At 39.0% G+C, this 24,966-nt stretch overlaps 2 protein-coding genes across 2 annotated transcripts; one reads left to right on the top strand and one right to left on the bottom strand.

Moving 5' to 3' along the window:
- The first annotated feature begins 576 nt into the window (after window positions 1–576).
- LOC147865130 (zinc finger CCCH domain-containing protein 14-like) lies at window positions 577–4,382 on the top strand. Its single transcript, XM_087317883.1, has 3 exons — window positions 577–946; window positions 2,739–2,799; window positions 3,427–4,382. Exons 1-3 carry the CDS (start codon window positions 634–636, stop codon window positions 4,217–4,219), a joined length of 1,167 nt encoding a protein of 388 aa, XP_087174009.1. The 5' UTR covers window positions 577–633; the 3' UTR covers window positions 4,220–4,382.
- A 1,847-nt stretch (window positions 4,383–6,229) lies between these two features.
- Window positions 6,230–11,111, bottom strand: LOC147865129 (ACT domain-containing protein ACR11-like). The gene is made up of 10 exons (XM_087317881.1): window positions 10,881–11,111; window positions 8,547–8,598; window positions 8,198–8,323; window positions 7,805–7,899; window positions 7,382–7,466; window positions 7,119–7,175; window positions 6,920–6,975; window positions 6,719–6,824; window positions 6,557–6,625; window positions 6,230–6,477 (listed from the first exon to the last, which is right to left on the bottom strand). Exons 1-10 carry the CDS (start codon window positions 11,087–11,089, stop codon window positions 6,415–6,417), a joined length of 918 nt encoding a protein of 305 aa, XP_087174007.1. The 5' UTR covers window positions 11,090–11,111; the 3' UTR covers window positions 6,230–6,414.
- Between the last annotated feature and the right edge of the window lie 13,855 nt (window positions 11,112–24,966).

Genomic DNA, 24,966 nt, shown 5'->3' with positions numbered 1-24,966 from the left:
CTAGCAAAAACAATGAATTAGGAGAGTCAAAGTAAGTAAAGAAGAAGCATGGCCCACATTTTCCTTTGTTACCCGACCCCCCCCCCCCCCCCCCCCCCCCCTTCCCTTCTCCCTATTATGTACACACTATATGTACATGCAAAGAGCCACTTTCACGGTCGGGAAGATACAAATGCTCACATACTACCTACTACTACTGCTTCTAACTAGTAAATGCATACATACATATAGTAAACATGGACAACAACACACCCAACAACATCAATGACGACAAAAGAAGGCTAAGGCTATATATTATTAATTTCATTCATTCATTTCATTCTCTGTGTGCGTTGTGTCTCTATCTCTCTTTCTCTCAATGTGTATGTGTGTGCTTGAGAGTAAGTAGTAGTAGTAGTAGTAGTAGGGCTTAAACGTTATTCTTTTCGGCCCTCCTTGAGACTCCACTAGATAGATAGATAGATAGATAGATAGATAGATAGAGTAGTAAGTTAAGTATGTTAAGGAGGCTTAACCCCCCCCCCCCCCCCCCTTCCCTTCTTCGTTCTTTTCTTTCCTCTACATACTTCTTTCTTTTCATCACCGATCATCAGCTTTCTTCTTCTTCTCTTCTCATACGTCAAGACTTTAGCTATGGAGTCGCAGATTACTTCTTCTACTACTACCGCTACCACTTCTACAACAGATCCTCCGCCTCCGCTCTGCAAGAAATCGAGAACTGATTCTGATCATCATCATTTGAATCATCAGGCCTGCTACTCCAATGGAGCAACTCCTCCCTCTCCTCCTCCTCCTACTACCACAACTGTTGTTATTCATGACGCTTCTTCTGTTTCTGCTTCTGATCCTCTTGTATCTTCTTCCTCCATCGTTTCTGTACCTATTAATGTTTCTGCTTCGTCCTGCGAACGTTCTCTCGAACCTTCAGCTCAGCATGATGCCTCGGGTATGCGCACTTTCGAATGCGATTCTTCTTTTCTGATTTGATTCATCACCAGCACCATATTCTTTTTCTTCTTCCTTTTTCTCCTTCTTCGTACACATTTTTTCATATTATATCTGCTTTTGTTGTCGTAATCATGCATGAGGACGCTGAATTCTGTACGGGAGGGAAATCTCACTTTCTTGCTTCAGAAACGTGGATCCTCCATTGCTTTATTTCTGTATACCTTCGTGCAATTTCTTATTTTTTCTTTGTCACGTTTGGATTAAAGCAGATGCTTGTCTTGTTTTCTTCGCTAAAAAACAGCGCTTTGTTGTGAAAACCAGTATTTCCAAACCTTGCCTTTGGCTATTTACCTGGTTTACCTTGGCGTCAGACCTTTGGAAAACATGCCTTGCATTACTGATTGCCCGTGTTAATCTTGGTAACCAATAATTTAAAAGCATACCTTTAAGTATTATATATATATGACTATCCAGATGTTGTCTTGGTAAGCCAACTTGTCTCAGTTCTTTCAATTTTTTATGGGAGAAGATTCGGTAGTTTAGTGTATACCTTGACAACCAATCCGCTGGAAAAAATGCCGTTTGTAAACAGCAGGCAACAATATATATCACGCAAATTTTTGAAGTTTGTTCAAAGTTGAATATTCAATGGAATACAATTGAATATTGCAGATTTATTGCTTAACCTGAAAGAAAACGTGGGAAAATATACCGTCTTTGTTACTTTCTTACCCTATTAAGAGAGAATATACATCACACTCTCCATTTGTTACTTGTCCTATCAATATGCACTGCACACACACACTATATTGCCTTGGGAACAAGTTATTTATCTATAACTCAAGCCAGATGTTGCCTTAAGATGTATTAAAACATACATTCTCTGTTAGGGAGCTTTACCAGCAAACTATCTAAATATGACACTACCCATAGCTGTTCTTGGTAGACAAGCTTTTCAAGTTCTTGGGAAATATTCAATATGATGGATGTAACCTGTCTCATCCACTCAATTGATATCTGACTCGATCATAGATTAGGGAATATGAGGTCTCCGGAGACTCTAGATATAATACGAAACACAAGAAACTTAATGGTATACCTGTGCAAAGAATTTAGTAGCTATTTGAATTCCAGAAAAATGTTTTACCATTTTGTATTGCCTACGGCTGTTTTCGCAGATGGTTCTATTCATTTGCTTCCCAAGAATTCGTTATATTTGGATGTATGTTCTTCAAAATTCTGAAATGTTAAGAGAGGAAGTGGAATGATGTGAATGGAACTGTTGTTGGGAGTTTCACATAATTGTTTCTCACTCGACGTATACTAGATGAGATTAATGAGAGTTAAATAACATGTAGGTCATGCAAAATATGTAAAACAAACATTGAGCATATGGAGAACTTCACATTTAATCTATTAATGGATTCTACAAATGAGATAAAGTTGATAAGAATGAAGTAACATGTAAGTTGTTCTAGTTTTTTAAAGCAAACAACTAACATGTTTAGGAGCTCTTACATACAACAAAGTAGATAAGCTTTATGAGAATAAAACATGGAGTAAAGTATTAATCTTATTTAATGCAACATTAGCATGTAGAAGATATCTCACAGTTCTATCAACTTGGACTTGGATGCGTTATTTCTCAGCTTCTAAATGTATTAGTCCTTGTTTTTGAGGTGTTCCAGGCTGTAACTTGGTGAGGCATTTATTATCATGAGTTCGTCTAAAAATCAAACATAACATTTCAACTCGAAAGTACTAAGACCTAAAAATATGTGTTGAAGCAGAGAGGGAGTCGTTTGCAACAAATATAGGAAGCAATTCAAAGGCTTGCCTCAAGTTTTTCAGGTTTCAATTCTCTCACCTATTCAAAAGGAATCAAATATATTTTAATCTGCAGAGTATTGAACATTCTGTAGTTATGTTCACATAGACATTCTGTACTAAAGTAACCGGACGACCTGAGCATACAAGTAGGTGTAGTTTGGGAATCCAGGTTCATGTTAAATTTGTTGTCACTATAATGCTGGTTTCATGAAATGTGATCTCGTATTTCCATTTATGAGAAAAGCTTGAATGAGTATTATGAATGGAGGTTCATGTTAAATTTATGTCATCATGGTGCTGGTTTCATGGAACGTGATCTTGTATTTCCATTTATGAGAAAAGCTTGTATGAGTATTATGAATGGAATGAGATCATAAAGTCCATATTTTGATTGAAAAACTGGATATTTAATATACTTGGATTTTCAAGCTATGAGAAACGCCATGAAACACCTAAAAGAAGGGTTGCAAAGTTCCCTTTGCACCGATTTGCTATGGTATATAACATGGTGCTGTATATTATATGCTCAAAAACATGGATTTTCCTTATGTTGTGTTCTCCTGGATATATTCGTAATAAGGTGTTGAAGGCACAACATTCTTCCGTAGCTCCTTTAGGTGACTGAGGCTAGTTTTTTTTGTACTGTAGTACCTCTGGATGTCCATATGGAGAGAGTTGTCATTTCTCACATTATGTACCTGGTGGTGTGGCATCACTTGCTCTATCTCCAACCTCAAGTTTCAATAGAAGTGGATTTATGGGTTCCCGAAAGGACCTTTCAATTCAAGGATTATCAGTTACCTCTAGAGAACAAGGATCAATGACAACAGCCGGAGGTTTGAAGACACGATTATGCAAGAACTTTGAGAGTTCAGAGGGATGCCGTTTTGGCCCAAAATGCCATTTTGCACATGGTGAGCAAGAGTTGAAGAAATCAGAAGCACTTCCTAGCACAAGTAATCAATCTCAAGTAGGAAAAATAAGAACTGGAACCATAACAGAGGATAGGGCTGCATTAAGAGGTTTTAGGGAGCCAACCCCTCCTGGTCTATCTGCAGCGGCTGCTTTTGGAGCGATTTCGACAGCGAATGTAAGCATCAACTCATCAATTGCAGGCTTTATCATTGGAAAAGGTGGAGTAAATTTGAAGGCAATTTCTCGTACCACTGGTGCAAAGCTCTTCATCCGCGATCATGAATCTGATCCAAATATAAAGAACGTGGAAATGCAAGGTTCTTTTGATCAAATCGGACAAGCTAGTTCAATGGTACGAGAGATGCTTGCTAACAAGAATGTACACCCAATCAAACCAGGAGGTGTTGGAACTCATGCTTATAAATCGAAACTATGTGAAAATTTTCCTAAGGGAGCTTGCACATATGGTGGTCGCTGTCATTTCGCACATGGTCAAGGTGAGTTGCAACAAGCTGCCCCTTCATAAATGCCCCTTATAAAATAGTGCATATGTGCAGATTGGCTCAATGTTTTATGTGTAGACTGCCCTCAAAAGTTTTGTTGACTTGTAAACAGTTCTCAAGTATGTGACTATAGATAGATGAATGCAGGCCAATTAGTTAGCGTAGTGAAGAGATGTTTTGCTTCGATTTTGTTTTGCCACTTGCACTTACATTGCAGTTTTGCTACCAACCCAGACTGAATGCATGTAAGGTATGTTCAACCTGTAGATGTTTTTTGAATATTGAATGTGCTTGAGAAATGTTCAAGGATTGGGTTCATCACCTATTTTTATCATAATTATAATTAAGTTAAGAAGATGAAGTTAATATAGTATGCTCTTCAATACTATTTTAGCTCCTCATTGTATATCTGTTCTAGTAATTGTAAAATTTTAGTTCCTCATTTGATATATACATATTGCCTGTGTTTTAAGCTATGTCTATGTAAAGTGAAAATTCCGAAACCAATTAAAGTGTTTCTTATTTGATTATTTTATTGTTGCCCCTTCAGAGTGGAGGCATCATTGCATTGCCCCTTCAGAGAAAGTAACTACAAATTTTCTAATTTGGTTGTAAAAGGTAATTGTTTGGGTTATTATTTTGTTGTTTCCAGTGACATCAATTGATAGTTGGTCATATCTCAAACTTGATGATATTGATGAAGACTTATGCCACAGATAAGGATAACTCCTAATTTGATTGAATTCATGGTATTTTTGAGATTAGTCTTAGGGACATTTCATGAATGATGGTTTTATATATGAGCTTCCAGTGTATTCGCTCATGATCTTAGTTTAGAGTACCTAGATAAACTTGATGATATTGATGACAACATATGCCATGGATAAGGATAACTCTTAATAATTTGATTGAATATTCGCTCATGATCTTAGTTTAGAGTACCTAGATAAACTTGATGATATTGATGACAACATATGCCACGGATAAGGATAACTCTTAATAATTTGATTGAATTCATGGCATTTTTGAGATTAGGGACATTTCATGAATGATGGTTTTATATATGAGCTCCTAGTGTATTCGTTCATGATCTTAGTTTAGAGTACCTAGATGTTCTAAAATGATATATCCCTCTCAGATTGTGGCAAATGTACCATATTAAATGGGGAAATTAGCTATAGAAGTAAAGCCTGCAAGTATTGTGAACATAAGTTGCAACTCTCATAAAACATGTATTGAATTTCCTTGAAAGAAGCCATGTATGACAAATTCTTGACTTACATTTTACTACTGTGATCATCACTGTATCAGAAAGTAAATCACATGGTAAATAAGGTATCTTGACAATATTTCACTACTGCAATACTGTATCAAAAAGTACATAAATACCCACATTGTGAATAAGGTACTGTCACCAATGTTTTCAGTAATATAACGTGACTATCAACAGTCCCTGTAATCAGTAATATAATGTAACACTAATGTAACACTAAGCATTCAAATAAAAGCACCATAAGTCGGAATTAGCAAGCAGTGTGGAGAAATAGATGTATTAGCAAGGATGTATTGTTCTTAAGGATATTTGAGACGAACTAGCTTTTGGATTGGAAGCTAGTTCATCACTCTTCTATTATAGGGTTCTCTTCTAAAAGATTGTAGAAATGAATCATTCCTACATATAGCCTCCTCACACTCTAATTTTGATATGCAGTAAATTATTTTGCTTTGTGAGGGGACCTTGGAATATAGCAGTCTAATAAGTTGCTAATCCAATAATCCAACAATGCCAACGCATACTTGTCATAAGTCATAAACTACCTTCTCTATGTTAAACCATGTGTTCCTTAATCTTCACTAAAATCTCCTCATTCAACAATGAGAAAAACTGCCAATACAGCATTTCAACAATCTATAAATACTGTTCCTAGTTAGAAAGGAGGTTAACTCCAGGAGGCATCCTCCTTTCAAGATCAGAAACAGAAAACAATATCAAAACAAGAAACTACGACATACTATCCATAAAAGATTGCATATCTTCCCTGACTTCACATGCTTTATACTTCAGGAGATGCAAGTATGCAATAATAACACTACAAGCATTGAGTTCTTCATTTTATAAATGCACCAAGTTGAATGGAATAAAGATGTTAAATTCCCCAATTACTCCACTGTCCACATATCTCATTCCCGATGTTATACTTCATTATAGTACAAACAGTTAGTAGCTGTCTTCGTTAGTGTCTGGCCTTCTTAGGAAATACTGGAAAGAGTTAATTATTACCTGTACCAGAAAAAACATTAATAGTAGCATAAAAACACTACAAGAAAATGAGAAAACAAATCTAATCTTAGAAAGGTACCTGTTTCATAGACTTGCTTAGTGCCTCACCCCTATACTTCACATGGAACTTGAGCTTTGCTACCAAACCCTTACAAAAGAGTAAAGAATTAAATTAGATGTAAGAAAATTAATCTCCAAATAAAATTAATCTTGCTCTTGTTTCTAGTATATACTATCTTACTTCTGTATCAAACTCCCCAGACTCATAGGACAGATTGGTATCTTTCAGGAATTTTACTATTTCCCTCAGCAAACCAGGCCGATCAGCAGTTTGAATATACAACAGACTATTGAGAAAAACAAATTATCTATGGTTAATTCAGGAAATGAATAGAAGTTTTTTTTCATAACAATGAATTACGCCATTCATTTATCATCTCACCTTCTATGTGGCCCCTCCGGAGTAATATGAACTTGAGTTGTGATGTCCACATCCAGCTAAAATAAAGGAATAAATTATCTCTTAGTAAATATAAAAAAGCAAGAAAGTGTTTAATTACAGTAGGATGCTTATTTCATTTTATTCTTATTTGTTGTTCACAGGTTCAGTGAAAGATGATGTTGAGAACATGTACACATGCCTGAGAAGGAAGTGTCACACCGAATACACTGCCCATTGCAAGTAATGCACTTGATTCCTATGTGCATAAAACAACCCAAAACATAACTCACACCTTAGAAAAGAGAACCACTATAGAGATATAAAAAATGAAATTGAATTTACATTTAAAGGGTAACAAAAGACATGAATGAAAAGAGAACCACAATAGAGATATAAAAAATTAAATTCATTTTACATTTAAAAGGTAACAAAAGACATAAATAGTGGATACAAATCACATACAGGGTGATATTGTAGCATATTATTTATAATTGTAAGCCTTATAGCCTCCAACATCTCAGGATCCTCAATTTTTCGACCGCTTTCTCTGGATACAAACAGAATATGTTAAGCCAGAATTCGTGGTAAAATATCGAAGGAAAATAGCAAAAGACTTTAAAGCACCCGTGTTTTTCTTTACATCTCAAATGCCCCTCGTTTTCATCGGTTTCTCAAATGCCTTGGCTAGAGGTGGTATTCACACAATTCATTATATGATCAATTCAACACCGTTTGCTCAATTAACATCCAATTCATTCATCTTTTTTATTTTTCTAAGGTTGACTAGGGGCGTATGATGAAATAATGACAATTCTGGGGCATTCCCAAGTTTTTCCCTAAAATTCTACAAATTTGAAATATCATGAATGTAAGAATCACCCCTACCCTTCAGTAATGGAAAAACGTTTCCGACCTGTTGGCCCCTCAACAGAAAGTGTACTCTTGACAACATTCAGTCCCAATTGCTTCAGATCTTGCATCTGTAAATGAAAACAGTTGCTTCAGAAATATTACAGCCAGGGAAAATAACCTATAACTTTTTTATAATAAAAAATAATCTCAAAACTATTTTGACAAAGGCGTAGATTTATTTATTTTTGACAAAACAAATCGACAACTATATTTGTTTAAAGACTTTTTAACTAGCTTCTCAAAGAAATAGAATAGAGACAGTGCAAACAGTACTGTAAAAATAATCTAGCATGCACATTCCTCATCTAATACTCAAAATTCAGATAGCACAATCATTATAGGAAGGAAAAATTCAAAAACCCTTACAGTGTCAAGAAGTGCACCAAGCCGATCACCAAAGCTGAGGTCCACCACTGTTGCATCAGGGTCAGATTCTTGATCTATAATCACTATTGGAGTTGGAAGAAGAATATCATCATTAACTACCACTTCCTGCAAGAAAATGTAATGTTCATATTTGACGGTTCAGAAAAAGACGAAAACTATATGGATAAAACAAATCTGGAATATCCCCCCAGTGTTTCTTTATTTGGGGATCGACAAAGGCATTTGTGGCGATGAGGAGAACTCAGGGGAATTTAAGGAAATAAAGAAAAATTCAGGGGTTTCCCTTATAATTACTCCTCATTGTTAAAAGCACCCTAAGTTTACTTACCTTTAAGTTGGGCTGGACAATACTTGCTGCATCGCTTAAAGCCTGGTATACTCTATTACAAATGAACAAGCCAACAATTCAAGATTATAGCTTAAACAAGCAAGCAGCATCCATAGCAAATTCGTGCACGTTAAATGATCTCTAAATCGATTGAATGGGTTCAACCTCTACACCTTGAAGGATACCTTAAAAGGGTTCTATATCTCACCAAGCTACTATGAGAAATAATTATCTCAAAAAAATTCCTATAATGTCTCTGTGAAAGGCAATCCTATGTTTTGATTTACAGCAAATTATTCTTTTTCCAAAGTGATTCCAGCAATTATCATGACGAAGCTCACAATTTATTTACGTTATACTTCACTTGTTTTTCTCTTATTACAATTTGAATCCGAATCTAGAAAAATATATCATGCCTTTTAAACCCCACAGTCTAAGCCACGTGCAGTCTAGCTTAATCATATCAACTACCTGCTATTCCGGTTTGTTACAAAACCATTCTTACTATTATCACAACTATATGCAAAATGACGATGTTGAAATTCTCCCAAGTTTCGCTGTGTATATTAAAAGCTACACACAAAATATTTCCAAGTTCCATCGTACACATGAAATGTTCCATCTTCATCCACGCTCAACATGAAATCTAGGGGCTCAACATTTTTCATAAATGATTCAGCTTTGTACCAACAAAATACCCTTTCCTATGATAAAATCTACTTTAGTTAACACTGAAATTTACAAGCATGTACGTTATGCAAAACTACAAGACAATACAATGATGAGTCGTTACAAAACACTATAAAACTAGGCGTCAGAGAGGTTCGAAGATAATGAGGCCATGAATACTATAAAGATATCAATTCTTTTTGAAAGAATGGAAGAAAAAACGTCAGCTTGGATTCAAAAGAGGAAGAGTTAAGAGTGCAAAAACAAACACAACTTGAATGTCAATTCTAAGCTCTCATTAGCCATCAAAACTTCTAGCAGGAAACAATGCATGAATAGGCAATCAGAACATGAGCATGCATTCTTCATATTTATTGCCTATATAATATGTATATGTGCATAGACACTTTAGGTGCACTCGATCTATACATACATGCATGCACATATATTCTCTAGATAAAATAATTAAATACTTAATATATGTGGCCTCTATAAGTAACAAATGATGCACTAACAGTTTGCTGAAGCTATTACGGATATGTATTTACTAATTAGACAATTATATATCGACATTATATTTGTATATAAGTGTAGGTGCGCCATATACCATATTATACACTGAATAAATGTAGTGTACATGTTGATATATACCCTATCCTAAAGGACATTTAATTGTACGAGGATATTCATACATATAGCTTATTATCCATGTATATTAAGTGTTAATTATGGGAGTATTTACCTCTACATCGTGTCCCCCGATGTCAATAGCTATGTAATTATTATGTTTATATTTAAAATGCCAATATACTTATATTGTATCCTGTGTCGCAGGAACATATGCACATATATTATCTGCGAGATATTTTATATTACAATAGCTATGCGTATATGTAAAAGATAGTGTGTCCATATTCTACAAGTTGCATATAACATGCATACAATGCCATCTATCTTTATATATACACAAAGATTAGGCTAGTGATTGATATAGTAATTCTTAGCTTCACATAAATCCTCATGCATTCATTTGTTTTCAGAAGAAACGTGGTGTCCATGTCTACCTATAGTGCTTCCCCAAAGAACTCTTTTCTAAGGATTGTGATAATCTTTCCATAGATTCCATCCATTCTTTTGCATAAAATCAAGAACAGATTCATGGAAAAAAACAACTGAAACAACTAGAAGACTGTCCATCTGATCATGTGGCTTCATTTCACAACTGCGCATCAGCACTGTAAAGAGGAAAGATCGGTACACAATGTCAAAAATGGAGAATAATAATAACAATGGAAGAAAATCTTTCCAATCCAAAAGAGAAACTGCAGAGATCATCATCATCATCATTTCATAAACACACACACACACACACACACACACACACACACATACAGAGAGACTGAGGGTGCCAGAAAGAATAAAACATCATTTCATCGACAGAGAGAAAAATAAAGAGCGGATGATTAATCGATGATGATGCAGATGTCCATGAATTGAAAACCGTGAACATTTGTCAAAACAAGGGAGCGGAGGGAACAGAGAAAAGAACGACTTAAAAGCTGGAACGATAATGATGACGATGAGTCCCTTTTCATGAATCACAAGAAGATTTTCAAATCAGTGTCATCATGTAAGAAAGAGTGGTTCTGAAAGAAAAAGAAATACCTGTGTTTTGATAGGGAGAGACTTCCTGAGGAAATGAAAGGATGCGTGTTCGTGGAAGTGATCCGCAGAGAAGGATGAGGAGAGAGGAGAAATGTGTTCTTCTTCTTCTTCTTGTTGTTGTAGTTGTTGTAGGAAGCAGCATTTTGGATAGCAGAGGAGGACGAGCGGACGGAAGAGATGGAAGAAGAAGAAGAAGAAGAAGAAGCCATGGCGGCGGATCTGACGAACAAGAAATTCGTTCGTAAATGGAGAGAGAGAGAGAGAGAGAGAGAGAGAGAGAGTATATAATAGATAGATGGATGTAGTGCTCAGTTGGTAAGGTTGCCCAACGGAGACGAGGAGGGCATGGGTTCAAACTTCAACCCCTACATTCCATAGTGGTCCTTCGGATCTAGTGAATTAAAAACGGATATGTATGAAGAAGCCATGGCAGATCTGACGAAGGAATTCATAAATGGAGAGGAGTGTGTGTGTGTGTGTGTGTCCGCGCGCGTGCTCAGTTTGTAAGGTTGCCGATGGAGACCAGGAGGTCATGGGCATCTAGTGAATTAAAAACGGATATGTATGAGGTATGTAATAGAGAGGTGAAGTAATTGTAGTGCAACAACTTACCACTAGGGTAAGGTACTTACAATAAAAAGAGAGAGAGCTCATGATGCCTTCCTTCGATTTGATTTTCTTAAGAAGAAAAGAGAGAGAGAGAGAGAGAGAGAGAGAGAGAGAGAGAGAAAGAAAGAAAGATATATCAACGTCTTCTAAGGCCAAAATTGGCCCATGAAACAATTGGTGTACAACAAAACATGGTATTTACCTAATCATCAAAAATAAAAATAAAAATAGAACTTCAGTTAAAAGAGTTATAGTATTGTACAAAACGTGTTATGATGTAACCTATTTGATAAAGGAAATGACTTTCTATTAGGCCTCGTTTCATTTCCATCCAAGCCTCTCAAAAAGAAGTGGGAGGTCAAAGGGTTTCGGTGTGGGTGTGACCCGTGGTTCCGGTAGAGAAGGTACCCCAACCATGGCTTCTAGGCAGTGTAGCGCATGTTCCCTTATTTTCTTAATTGCTTCTACACCATGTCTAGTTGCTTTGAAACCTAGCATCCGAGGGCGTTTGGTTCTTCTTTGGTTTTCAGCTTCATCAACGAAGAGGCCGAGTGGTGCAGGTGTGTCCGCATTCATAGTCTCCCTTTGTCCTTGAAAAACTTCATTTGTTACATGTTGGTGAATTTTAGAAACGTTATCGTCAACATTTTGTAGTTTATTCTCTCTATGTTGATTTAGCTCTAAGATATATCTACCTAATTTCTTTATATCTAGAGTATCTAATAGCTTGGGGAGGGTGGGAGAGGGACCGAATATCTCTTGGTATTTTGCCCATATCTCGGCGTAAGTTGGACACTTGTATGTAAAGTGGTACTCATCCTCTATCTCTATGTGACATAATCTACATATCCTTTCCTCTCTAGGGACTCCACTAGTAAGACCATTCTCAATCTCAAGTTGGTGAGATGATATTCTAAGTTGGCCAATGGCAACCCTTACTACATTTGGTAAGAATGCATCTAGTTTTTTTGGTTGTGTAATAAAACCTAACTTAGAGAAGTGCATGAAGTGTTCCTTATAGTACAACATTTTAGATGGGAGCGGCTCTAGTGGGGTGATCCATTGTAAAAGAATACGTGCGCGGAAGCGTATGCGTAAAAGCACAGAGTACACGGTTCGGAAGTACGACAATTCCGTAAAACACAGAAATCACAGAGAAGGAGAGGGAGAGACAGAGATAGAGGCAGAGCAAAAAATACAAAACTATATTATAAAATAATTCTTTGTATGTTCTTTGTACATACTTGGTGCTCAATGAACACCTTTTATACAAGCCCTGACTATCGGGCTGACACAAGTACTGACAGTACTTGACTGCTCATAAATGAGCCTTCTACACTAACTCCCAAAACTATTCCTTATGAGGAATAACGTTCTAACGGCCTTCCGGTTTAAACACCGCCACGACCATATTTTTGCATACGGTTTGGCGCATCTAGTCTACGTACTGGGTTACGCACCCAATGTTGAGCTTGTCTCTCAACACTCCCCCTCAAGCTAAACTTGAGGTTCCATATGCTTTTCTGGATCTTCGCTCCCCCTTCGCTCCGGCTTCTCTTGGCTTCACGCCTCGCTCACGCTCCTCGACCCGTCCGATTCCGCGCGCTTCAACCCTTTCGGTCAGCTTGTCTGCTCATGTGGCCTTTCTCAGCTCCCTTGTTGTCGCGGTGTTGGCGCCTATTTTGCTGCTCTTTCCTCCACTTGGCCCTTAGTTGATTCGGCGTATCCGAATCGAACATTTCCGATTCATTCCCGCTTTCACTCGAATTGGTTGTCTCCAATTCGTCTTCTGTCTTCAGGCCCTTAACTACGTCCGACCATGTCTTAGTCTTGGCCTTTACGCATTTCTTGGCTTTGTTTCCCCTTTGTTCGGCTGTCTTCAGCTCTTCCTTGCGGTTACGGCCCCTGTTTTTTTCTTCGACTTCTTCAGCCGGCCTGAAATCGAATTCTTCATCTGATTCGGCATCGCGGTTACTACCACTCCTTTCACGCTCCTGTTCCTGACTCCCCTTCAAGTTCGGCGTGTCGAGGTGACGCAAACCTAGCTCACCCGAGAAATGTCGTAACTTGTCGAGACCAAGGGGCTTGGTGAAAATGTCGGCAACCTGTCGACCCGTCGGAACATATGCCACCAGAAAGGACATGCTCGCGGACAAAGTGGTAGTGCACCTCAATGTGCTTGGTCTGGGCGTGGAATACAGGGTTCTTCGCAAGGTGGATGTTGTTGAGATTGTCACAGTAGATCATCGTTGGATCGGACACCTCTACGTGTAGATCCCGTATTAGCCGTTTCAACCAAATGACTTCGCACGTAGCGACAACCGCCCCTCGATATCCAGCCTCAGTGCTCGACAGTGCTATTGTCGGTTGCTTCTTACTCCTCCACGCGATCGCCACACTTCCCAATGAGAATGCGTATCCGGATGTGGATCTACGATCATGGGCATTTCTGGCACAATCGACATCCGTGTAGCCGACTAACTGCTTGGCTACGTCTGCACGATACAACAACACCATGTCTTTCGTGCCGCTGACATATCACAATATCCGTTGCGCGCACTGAAAGTGTTTGGGTGTGGGCTACGATATAAATTGACTGATCAAGCCAAGCGGGTAATTGAGATCTGGCCGTGTGATCGTCAAGTAGATTAGGCTTCCGACAATCTATCGAAACCGTGTCGGGTCCCATGCCTTTCCCGAATCTCGGCGAAGCTTTACGTTTCTGTCCAAAGGGGTCGAGATGGGCTTACAATCTACCATCCCGAACTTGAAGAGCATATTCAACGCGTAATGATGTTGACTGATCAATATGCCTTCGGGGGAACGGATCACTTCGATCTCGAGGAAGTAATGAAGGTCGCCAAGATCCTTCATTTCGAACGATGCCGCAAGCTGAGACTTTATGCGGCCGATTTCTTCCAGGTCGGCACCAGTGATGACTAAATCATCAACATAAAGTAAACGACAAACTAGTCCATGTCGACCTTGCCGAACGAACAATGAGGAGTCCGACTTTGATGTCGTAAACCCCATCCTACGCAACCGTTGCGTAATCTTGGTGTTCCAAGCTCGCGGGGCTTTTGCAGGAACGCATTCTTTACATCCATCTGATGTAGATGCCACCCCTTCGTCGCCGCTACGGCTAGCAGAACTCGCACGATAGTCATCTTCGCGACTGGGGCGAAGGTCTCATTGTAATCTATCCCGTGCTTCTGTGCGTAGTCTTTCGCAACCAAATGGGCCTTATATCGGTTGATCGAGCCGTCGGTGTTGTATTTCACCTTAAACACCCATCTACATCCGATCGGCTTTACACCCTTCGGTGCGTCAACCAGGTCGCAAGTCTCATTGTCCGTTAATGTGCGCATCTCTTCCTCCATCGCGGCACGCCAATTTGCATCTTTCGCCGCTTCTGCGTAGCTCTCCGGCTCGCGCAGTTCCGCCACTCATGTCATGTACGCGTAATGGTGCGCCATGTATTCATTGTACCCGTACCTCTTTACGGGATTCTTCAGGTGGGTAGATCGATGTAATTCGTGATTACCCGATTCCATGGCCTTTTCGGCTGATTTCGACTTCTTCCATGGAGATTCCTTTTCGATTGGTCCGAAATTGGACTCGCTCCGGTCTGACTCGGCACTACTGAAATCGTATTTCGACATTTTCTTCTTCCCTTTTTCTTTACGCGTAAATCGTCTCCTTGGTACTTTACACGGGGACAACACGGCCTGTTACGGGCATGACCATATAATATCCCGTGGTGAGAATTTACCGAAGTATTCTATACACGTGGATAAGTGTGAGGGTTAAATGAGAGTGTAAAGAAGGGGAGGATTACTTTTAATCCTCGGGATTGAGACAACCCATTAGGCCAAGTGTGAACATGGTTGGGGGCCTTGGGTATCGCTATAAATAAGAGGCCTAGCTACCCTCATTTCTTTATCTGGTTGACTACGTTGAGACTCTGTCTTGTGGTGGGTCAACTCTTGTAGCAAGTGTGAACATGGTTGGGGGCCTTGGGTATCGCTATAAATAAGAGGCCTAGCTACCCTCATTTCTTTATCTGGTTGACTACGTTGAGACTCTGTCTTGTGGTGGGTCAACTCTTGTAGCGAGCGCGCCAGCACCATGTATGACTCAACGCCACGACGGTGGTATGGGACGCCGATCGAGGCTCGAGTCCGTCTCGATCCCTTCGCTCGGGGGTGGTCGGGTGGATCGGCACCCTTCTTTCTCTCTCTCCTTTCTATCTATTTATCTATTTTCTATCCTTATCTCATGCTTACATTAGTCTATGTCTCTAACAATTGGTATCTGAGCTCATTTTCTAATGTTTCTTTTGTTGTGTTTTGTGTTCTTGATTGATGGCGATCGATCTACGTGCGGTCGGCCTTCATGCAGACAAGGATCAACAAAGGAACTTCGGTAATCTTTCTTGTTTTTTCCATTCTTTCTTCTCCCAATTTAATCATGTGTATGGTTAATATGTAATTTTTTTTATAGATTCAATGATGTTGTAGTGGTAATTAATTGGTTATATAAAACGTTTACATATGTGTACGAGGTCAATACCTCATTTGATGTATATTGAATATGTGATGAGTGTCGTATGCGCACAAGGTTAATACCTCAATTGCGTACTACGTTCACAAACATATGTTACATTTGCGTATGAGGTCAATACCTCGATTCGTTGTAAATGATATGCGTTTGTTTTCGTATGCGTAAGAGGTCAATACCTCAATTGCGTATTATGATTAACCCTTATTTTTGGATGTCTCGTGTGTGTAGAGGTATATGCCTCGATTACATATCTCGATTAAACGTCATTTTTGGCTATTAAATATAACGATTTGTTTAATATAGGCATATGTGGTCACGTGTATACGTAGTTGATCGTATATATGTGATAATATACATATGTGTATATAAGTTATTACGTGATTTTAAATCGAATGTTTTCCTTTTCGGGGAAAGGATCCTGGTGGCCGTCCTCACATTTTTGTGAGAATCACATTGTCACCATCCCTTTTTTCAACAATTTTTTATTGTTGAAATCCCCGTTGGTGACTTCGATATTTCGTTACGTAAAGAAACGCCTATAGCCATAATGATGTTGAGTACGTAGGGCTTGACCCACTTCATGTGAGGTCGCTGCTGTGACACACGTATCCAACATCCCTCCCTCATTACATGGATACGATGCCACCATGAGATCATTCTTACGAGAGGCATTCGTAATGACGTGACCATGTGATGGACCATGTATGCCTACTACAAAAAGAGGGCTCATTTGGCTTGACCATTAGGTTGCACTTTGGCGTATGCCATCGTAATTACGAGACTTGAGGTTAGGTAACGTACCAACATAGTTGTAGTAAATGAGGGCGAAATAAGGACTCTTGACATATATGTTTCTTTTAAAAAAACATATGTGGGCAAATGCCTCACATATCTCTTATACGCATGAAACATTAAACATTCAAGAAGAGCAACTTACTTGGTTGGCTCAAGTGTTTAATGCATTTGTTCTCGAGGTCTCGAGTTCAAATATGCCCAAGACCATACAACATCGTTGATACATATGACTATAACACATGTTTAGACTTGAGGTCTAAGTGCACTTCGGGGTCCTCGTAATAGGACTTAAAGAGCCGAAACCACATATGTGGGCACCGAAACATAGTTTATTGTTAACATTTTTTTTCGTGTATAAACTATTCATGACGCGAACATACATGGTTGAGCCTCGGGGAGCCGCCATGAAAAAATCGATATAGAGATTAGGGAAAGACATTTATTTGTCACCCCCATGGTTTTTAAAACACCTTTGTGTTACCATAGTAACCTGATATTGAACCTCATCTCATACGTCTAGAGGGGTATTGACGTGAGATAATGATATTGATTAATGTTCACCCATGATATGTTTATATCACAACATGATGTTATGACTATCTCTCTGACCTTATCCTATTTCTTTTCTAGAAATAATCATTTAATGGCTCAAAATAACGACCCGATGTCATCCGCTCAAGCGGAAGGAACTCAAGGGAATCCTCCTGGACAAATGTCCATTGAGATGTATTTTTCACAAATAACCCAATACCTTAGTTTCACCGCTCAACAGATGACCGAAATTCAGCAATCTCAAAGTGCACTCGAGGCACGTGTCATTAGTTTACAACATGAGACTAATAGACCTGATGAGCGACAGGGTGAACCATCGTTTGTTGTTAAGCCATTTACGGGAGAAAAAAAGGAAAGAATCGAAGAAGCAATCTCCACGTGGCTAGGCCGATGGGAGCCTCATTTTGAGCTCTATCCCATGCCAGATAGTATGAAGATTGCATATGTCGGCCGAGAACTAGGGGATAAGGTCGCCGCCTGGTGGCATGGGCTCTGTACTTTGGGGAAATTGCCTAATACTTGGACAGATTTTGTCACAGTTTTCAAGGGCCAATTTCTGCAACCTCCCTCTCGAACCGAGGCAGCACAAGCTTTAATGAACCTCTATAGCAGGAAGTTTTCCTCGCTAGAAGACTATGTCCACCATGCTAGAACCCAAATCCAAAAGTCGGGTCTAGAAGGGGACAATTGGTTAATAGCTTGTTTTGTCAATGGCATCCCCAATTTGGACTATCATTGGATAGTGCACGATAAGGATCCAAAATCCTTCGAAGAGGCCGTTGAAATAGTTCTTCGCTATCAACACACTTCGAAGAAGGACCACAACAAACCCAACAAAGTGCATGGGACTAAGCAGTCGCAATTCGCTGGGAAATGCAAGACACTTGACGAATTCATGGATCTCGATTGTAAGCGACAACATCCTTTTTGCGTATTTTGCAAAAAGAAGGGTCATAGAAAAGAGCAATGTCGAAAGCTCCAACGGAAAGAGCACGACAACAAAGCTAAAGTTGCAGACCATAAAGGTCAGATTCCTAATGTCCTTCAGGTCTATACACATCATTTAAGTAATTGTCAATGTTCTTTCCCTCACTGTGTATTGGGTCCCAATGATTTACTATGTGCAAACGGGTATATCAATGAATCTCCCGTACAATTTTTGTTTGATTCAGGAAGCTCACACAACTTTGTGAATGATCGTTTGGTTCAGATATGGGGAATCCAACCTACCGTAAGTGATCACACCTATACGGTGCACTTGGCTGATGGAAGAGTACAATACATCAACGGGGCGATTCATTCATTAGGAATTTCTATTGATACTTATATAGAGGAAGTAGACTTCCATGTAATGAATCTTTGTACCACTAATGTAATACTGGGTTATCCCTGGTTTTATAATAAAAACTCTTCTTTATCTATTGATTGGGTTCATCATTCAATTACATTTGTACTGAACAACTGTACTCATTTTATTCAATGTGTCAAAAAACAATCCCTCTTGATTGTTTCCTCATGTCCATCAATATCCGAGTTATCTTGTTCTACTCTATTTTATTGTGTACTTGATCCGGTCATTCACGTTGTCATGCCTCTCGGCGCCGGATCGTTACGTGAGTCGGGTGGGAACCGTTGGGGTTTTGGACTAGGAGAAAGGAGATCGTGAGATAGAGATTAATTATGAGTAGATAGCGAAGAGAAAGATAAGAAACTCGTGAATCACACGAGTATACTATATTAATTGGTACTTAGGTTGTTAAGGAAGAAGTAGATGCATAAATCGTGAATCCCATGAATAATTTTTATATTGATCAATACTTAATCCAAAAAAATAACTAACGCTTATACATCTTTCTCTCCTCCTTATATAAGGACGGAAGAGGCTAAGCATAGCTTCTTGCTTTTCTAAAGTGTTCATGCTCTCTAAATTTGCATGCTTTACTTTTCCCACTACGATTTCCTAAATTTAGCATTCATGCCCGCTAGATGTGCATGAGAATTTTTATTAGTGTGCATATAAATAAAGGTTTCACGCATTCTAAAAATGCATGGCTTACCTTTTAATAAAGGTAGGTGAAAATAAAGGTTTTATATGTATTAAATCTAGGTTTAAAGCACTTAGAATAAGCTAGTATAATGATAAGGTTGAAGTTTGTTTGCGTGGAGGTGTAGGGTTTGAATCTTGCCTTATGCACGTAACAAAAATTTTAATGTTTCTTTTATTTACAATTGTGTCTCTTCATCCCGTAAGACTCTCACCGGCCTTCTTCATCTGGCTCTTCCTTGCCGATTCCTCCTTGCCGGTTCCTCTTTGTCCGGTTCTCACTGGGTATTTCATTCTCTACCCAGATGGACAAAATGCAATTTCCTCGTAGTGTGTAAATTACACTACGACAACGTTTACAATATTGATAATGTCTCGGTTCAATTAACATATTTTGAACAACAACAATTTGATGAAATCTTAAATGATTTTCGTGATGTTTTTCCAAGTGAACTACCAGATGGGTTACCTCCTAAACGTAATATAGACTATCGTATAGATATTGTACCTGGCATTGCACGGATAAGTATACCTCCTTATCGCTTAAGTCGATCCGAAGAGGATGAGGTATCTAAGCAACTCAAGGATTATTTACGAATGGGTTATATACGTTATAGTAAATCTTTATGGGGTGCACCAGTTCTCTTGGTTAAAAAGAAAGAGGGCACATGGCATATGTGTATTAATTACCGATGCTTGAATAAAGTGACAATCAAGAATTCGTATCCATTGCCCCAGGCTGATGATCTAATTGACCGTCTCCAGGGAGCTCGGTATTTTACGAAACTTGATCTCCGTACTGGCTACCATCAAATTCGTATAAGTGAGGAGGATGTTCCTAAAACGACATTTCGTACGCGCTATGGCCATTATGAGTTTCTGGTTATGCCTTTTGGTTTGACCAATGCTCCGGCTACATTTCAACAAGAAATGAATGACATTTTCTGAGAACAACTTGGAAAATTTGTTGTTATTTTCTTGGGTAATATTTTAGTTTATAGTTGTACATTACACGAACATACTAAACATGTCCGCTTTGTTTTACAAACATTGTGTGACAAACAATTTTACGCGAAGATCTCAAAATGTGAGTTCTTCAAGAAATCAATTACTTATCTTGGACATCTCATAACCGAACGAGGAGTTGAAATTGATCCTTCTCGCATCGAGAAAATCAAGCTTTGGTCCACTCTTCGGAATATTCGAGAAGTTCGATCATTCCTTGGTTTTGTCGGGTTTTTGCGAAAATCCCTTCGTAATTACTCCCAATTGACGACGCCGTTTACTGATCTTTTAAAAGGTCAAACGCGTAAGTCTACAAAACCTATTGTCTAGAATGCTACACTAGACCTTGCCTTTAAGGAACTCAAGGACCTGGTGTGCAAGGCTCCTTCACTTCTTTTACATGATCCTTCAAATCCTTTTGAGGTTGAAACCGATGCAAACGATTATGCTATAGGTGCTGTCTTATATCAAGATGGTAAACCAATAGCATTCGAGAGTAAGAAACTTGATTCTGCTCAATGTCGGTATACTGTTCAAGAAAAGGAATTATTTGCAGTTATACATGCGCTCAAAACGTGGTGCCATTATCTTTATGGAAATCGCTTTGTGGTAACTACGGACCACGAGTCCTTGAAATATTTTTGTGACCAACAAGACCTGAAAGGTCGTAAGGCACGATGGGTTGATCTCATCCAGGACTTTGATTTTTCCATACGATATCGTAAAGGTTCCATGAACACTATCATTGATGCACTAAGTCGCATCCGTGAAGTTAACATGCTTAGCTTCACTGAAATATCATCAGATCTTTATGATCACCTTCGAGGAAAGTATCCTGATAACAATTATTTCGCAAAATACTGGGCAAGAGTTGAGTCTGGAACAAACACCACCACATCCTCGAAGGAGTACTTCCACATTGCTAATGGTTTGCTCTTCCGTAATGGGAAGGTTTGTGTTCCAGATTTACCCGAGGTAAAAAAGAGGATTCTTTTTGAATGCCATGATGCACCCTCAGCAGGGCACCCTGGAATACATCGTACACTCGTTCTCATCTCTACTCAATTTTATTGGCCTAAGATGCTGTTATGTACACATAACGTTGGTGAGGGTAGGTCACTAATATTTACATTAGTGAAGGGTATGTTCACTATTATTAAAAAGGGGACTAATGATTGGATAGAATGAATGATATGTGCATGCACTATCATGATTTAGACAACCAATGAATAGAGAGCCTTTTAGAAAGGCACATCTATTCAAGGGGCCTAGGAAAAGGTATAAATATGAGGCTTAGCTACCCTCATAGGGATCATCACGTCGGAAGGCTGCTGTCGTAGACACCTGTGGTGCGGGCTAGGCTTTCGTCTCGACGATCGTGTTTATCTCTTCCAAGGTATTAGTCATCCTAATATCCGGCGGTATGGGACGTCGGTGGTAGGTTGGCTATGTCTAGATCATAGCTCGGGGGTGGTCGGGTGGAACGGGTTCTTCTATCCAATCTATTTTCTTCCTTTTTACTTGATTTGGTCTATTGATTAGTAATAAACTCTTAACAGTGGTATCAGAGCTTTTACTAACAATTTTTTTGTTGTTTTGATGTTTTTTGCGTGTGAGCGAGGGGGATCTAACAAGGCTCGTCATGCTCTTCTCAGGATCAAAACAACACTCTAAACCCGGTATTCTTCTTTTTTGATCTCTTCTCTTTTTCTATTATGCGTTCTTTATGGTCGAATTGAATTGGTATTACGTTTTATTCTCTTTCTTTCTACCTCCTACTACGCTACGATTTTACTTATTATTATGCATCGGGCCGAGCGTGTTTGCACTAATCGCACACACTCAACTCATGGCTTTTGCATATTGCGATATATATCCCACTCTCTCCTCTCTTGAACTCTTACGATAATAATTATTCTTGTGCATTGGATCGAGCGTGTTTGCTCTAATCGCACACGCTTATCTCATGGCCGTTTTGCATATGATGTTGAGTATACCACTCTTCCCCTCTATTGAGCCATCACTTGGCCGATTCTAAGGGATGTTGTGGCCTTGACAAGGTATATGTAGCTTACATATGCCACTTTCCTTTTTAATTAGCCATCAATTGGCCGATTCTAAGGGATGATGTGGCCTTGACGAGGTATATGTCACTTACCTATGCCACTTTCCTCTTTAATTAGCCATTACTTGGCCGATTCTAGGGATATGTGGTGGTCTTGAGGAGGTGCATGTCAACTACCCTAGGGTTTCGTATCTTAGGGCATGTTTGATTCCATACACCTAATTGTTGATTATTCTAATTAAATTTTAATTTCATAAGTATTCTTTCACTTATATGATTTTCTAGTAATTATTATTTACCCGCCCACAATTAACTCTCCTTTTTCCACTTCCTTTTCATGTATAAAGTATTTACATCGTTTATTTTTAATGTAACCTTTACGTGTAGACTATTTTTTTCGTATGGAGTGGCTTGTTGAACGATTTTTTTTTTTCAACGGTTCATCTAGGTTTAACTCTTATCATCAAGCCTTAGGAAACGAGTAAAACCATATGAGTTCCCTTATTGATGTTTTACTCATGGATTTGAGTATTACATCTTTGCGCACAACACCGTCATCACTTGTATCAATTTGTGGCTTATGTCACAATTGTGCAAGTTATAACAATCATATTGGGATGTATATGTGCATACCTTGCACTTCCCATTTATTTGTGACATTGTTTTTTTCGTAGGTAACACATGGGTTCTTTTTTTTTTTTTTTACCCTTGTTTTCGTCACTACTTAACTCTTATGAGTAGTGCCTTATTTTATCATTTTATCATCACGTTTGCTTATTGCTCGCAAGACTAGAATATTACTTGTGAGTGCACTTGTTTTTTCACGTAATACACTTTCTCGACCATATAATACATGATGGGTTGGCATTAATATAAGGCTATCTAGGAAATTTCATTGATGTAAGAACCATGGTTGAGCCTCGGGGAGCCGCCATGATTACTCAAGATAGAGATCCGAGAAATACATCTTAGCTATGTTTTCCCCCATGGTTTTTAAAACACCATAGTGTTACCATAGTTATCGGATCTCGAATCACATCTCATATGTCTAGAGGGGTAAAGACATGAGATACTTTCTTGGATAAAGTTCTTTCAATCAAAATTTCAAGCATTCATTTTGCTTGTGTATTTTCTGAACCTCCTTATTTTATTGCATACCCACAGCGTGCATCATGGAACAAGTTTTGAACGCAGTTGGAACGATCTCTCCAAATGAGACCTCTCAACCCCAATCCGCATCTTGCACACAAGCTGAGATCACTATTGAGGAATTGCTCACTACTACCTTGAATCAATTGGCCGAAATGAGACAGGCCAATATGGCATTGGAAAAGAAATTCCAAGAATTAACTATTGAGTCCAAGAAAGAAGGTGAACCTTCCTTCGTAGTCACGCCTTTCAAGGGAGATAAGAAAGAAAGAACCGAGGAGGCCATTAGCACTTGGCTTGGTCGTTGGGAGTCTCACTTTGAGCTTCATCCCAAGCCTGATGCAGTAAAAATTGGTTATGTCGGTCGTGAGTTAGGTGGCCGAGCTGCTGCTTGGTGGCGTGGCCTAAGGACCGCAAAAAACTTACCCACAACTTGGGAAGGTTTCGTTGATGTTTTTAAGAAACAATTCTTGCAGCCACCTTCTCAAACCGAACAAGTGCAACACTTGCTCACATTGTCTAGTAAGCCATTTACCTCTCTCGAGGATTATGTGCATCACGCTCGGACCCAGATCCAAAAATCGGGACTTACGGGTGAGAAATGGTTTGTCGCTTGTTTTTTGAATGGTATTCCCAATGGGGATTATCATTGGATTGTCCATGACAAGGACCCCACAACTTTCGAGGAAGCCGTCAACATTGTGCTGCGATACCATAGGACTTCCAAGAAAGACCACAATAAACCTGAGTTCGCCAAAACTCCGAATGTCAAGTTCATTGGGAAACGTAAGCAATCCAGTGACACTCTTGACCGCGACTCAAAGAAACCGAACCTCTTCTGTGCATATTGCAAGAAGCGGGGCCACACAAAGGATACCTGTCGTCGTCTTGAGAGGAAGTCAATGAACACCCCTCCTCAAGACAAATCTACGAGTCACACAGGTGAGTCTTTTGATATTGTTGAAGTTCATACCAATCACTTAAGTTTATGTGAATGCACTTTTCCTTCACATTTACTTGGACCTAATGATTTACTCCGAGCAGTCGGATATATCAATGGAACACAAGCACATTTCTTGTTCGATTCCGGTAGTTCTCACAATTTTCTTAATGATCACTTTGTGCAGCAAATGGAGCTCCACATAAACGCAAGTGATCATATCTATCAAGTTCACATGGCAAATGGAAACGTTCAATACATCAGTGGCATTGTTTGTCAACTGCCAATTCAAATAGATACTTATTTGGAGAAGCTTGACTTTCATGTTATGAAATTACAATCCGCAGATGTCATTTTAGGATAT

This window comes from Azolla caroliniana, unplaced genomic scaffold (genome assembly GCF_043228905.1).
Source record: "Azolla caroliniana isolate FFs.n. ecotype wild unplaced genomic scaffold, voAzoCaro1.0.p SCAF_4, whole genome shotgun sequence".
In the NCBI taxonomy this organism is placed as follows: domain Eukaryota; kingdom Viridiplantae; phylum Streptophyta; class Polypodiopsida; order Salviniales; family Salviniaceae; genus Azolla; species Azolla caroliniana.
Note: the sequence above shows the minus strand (reverse complement) of the source record. Positions and strands in the feature narration are given on the sequence as shown.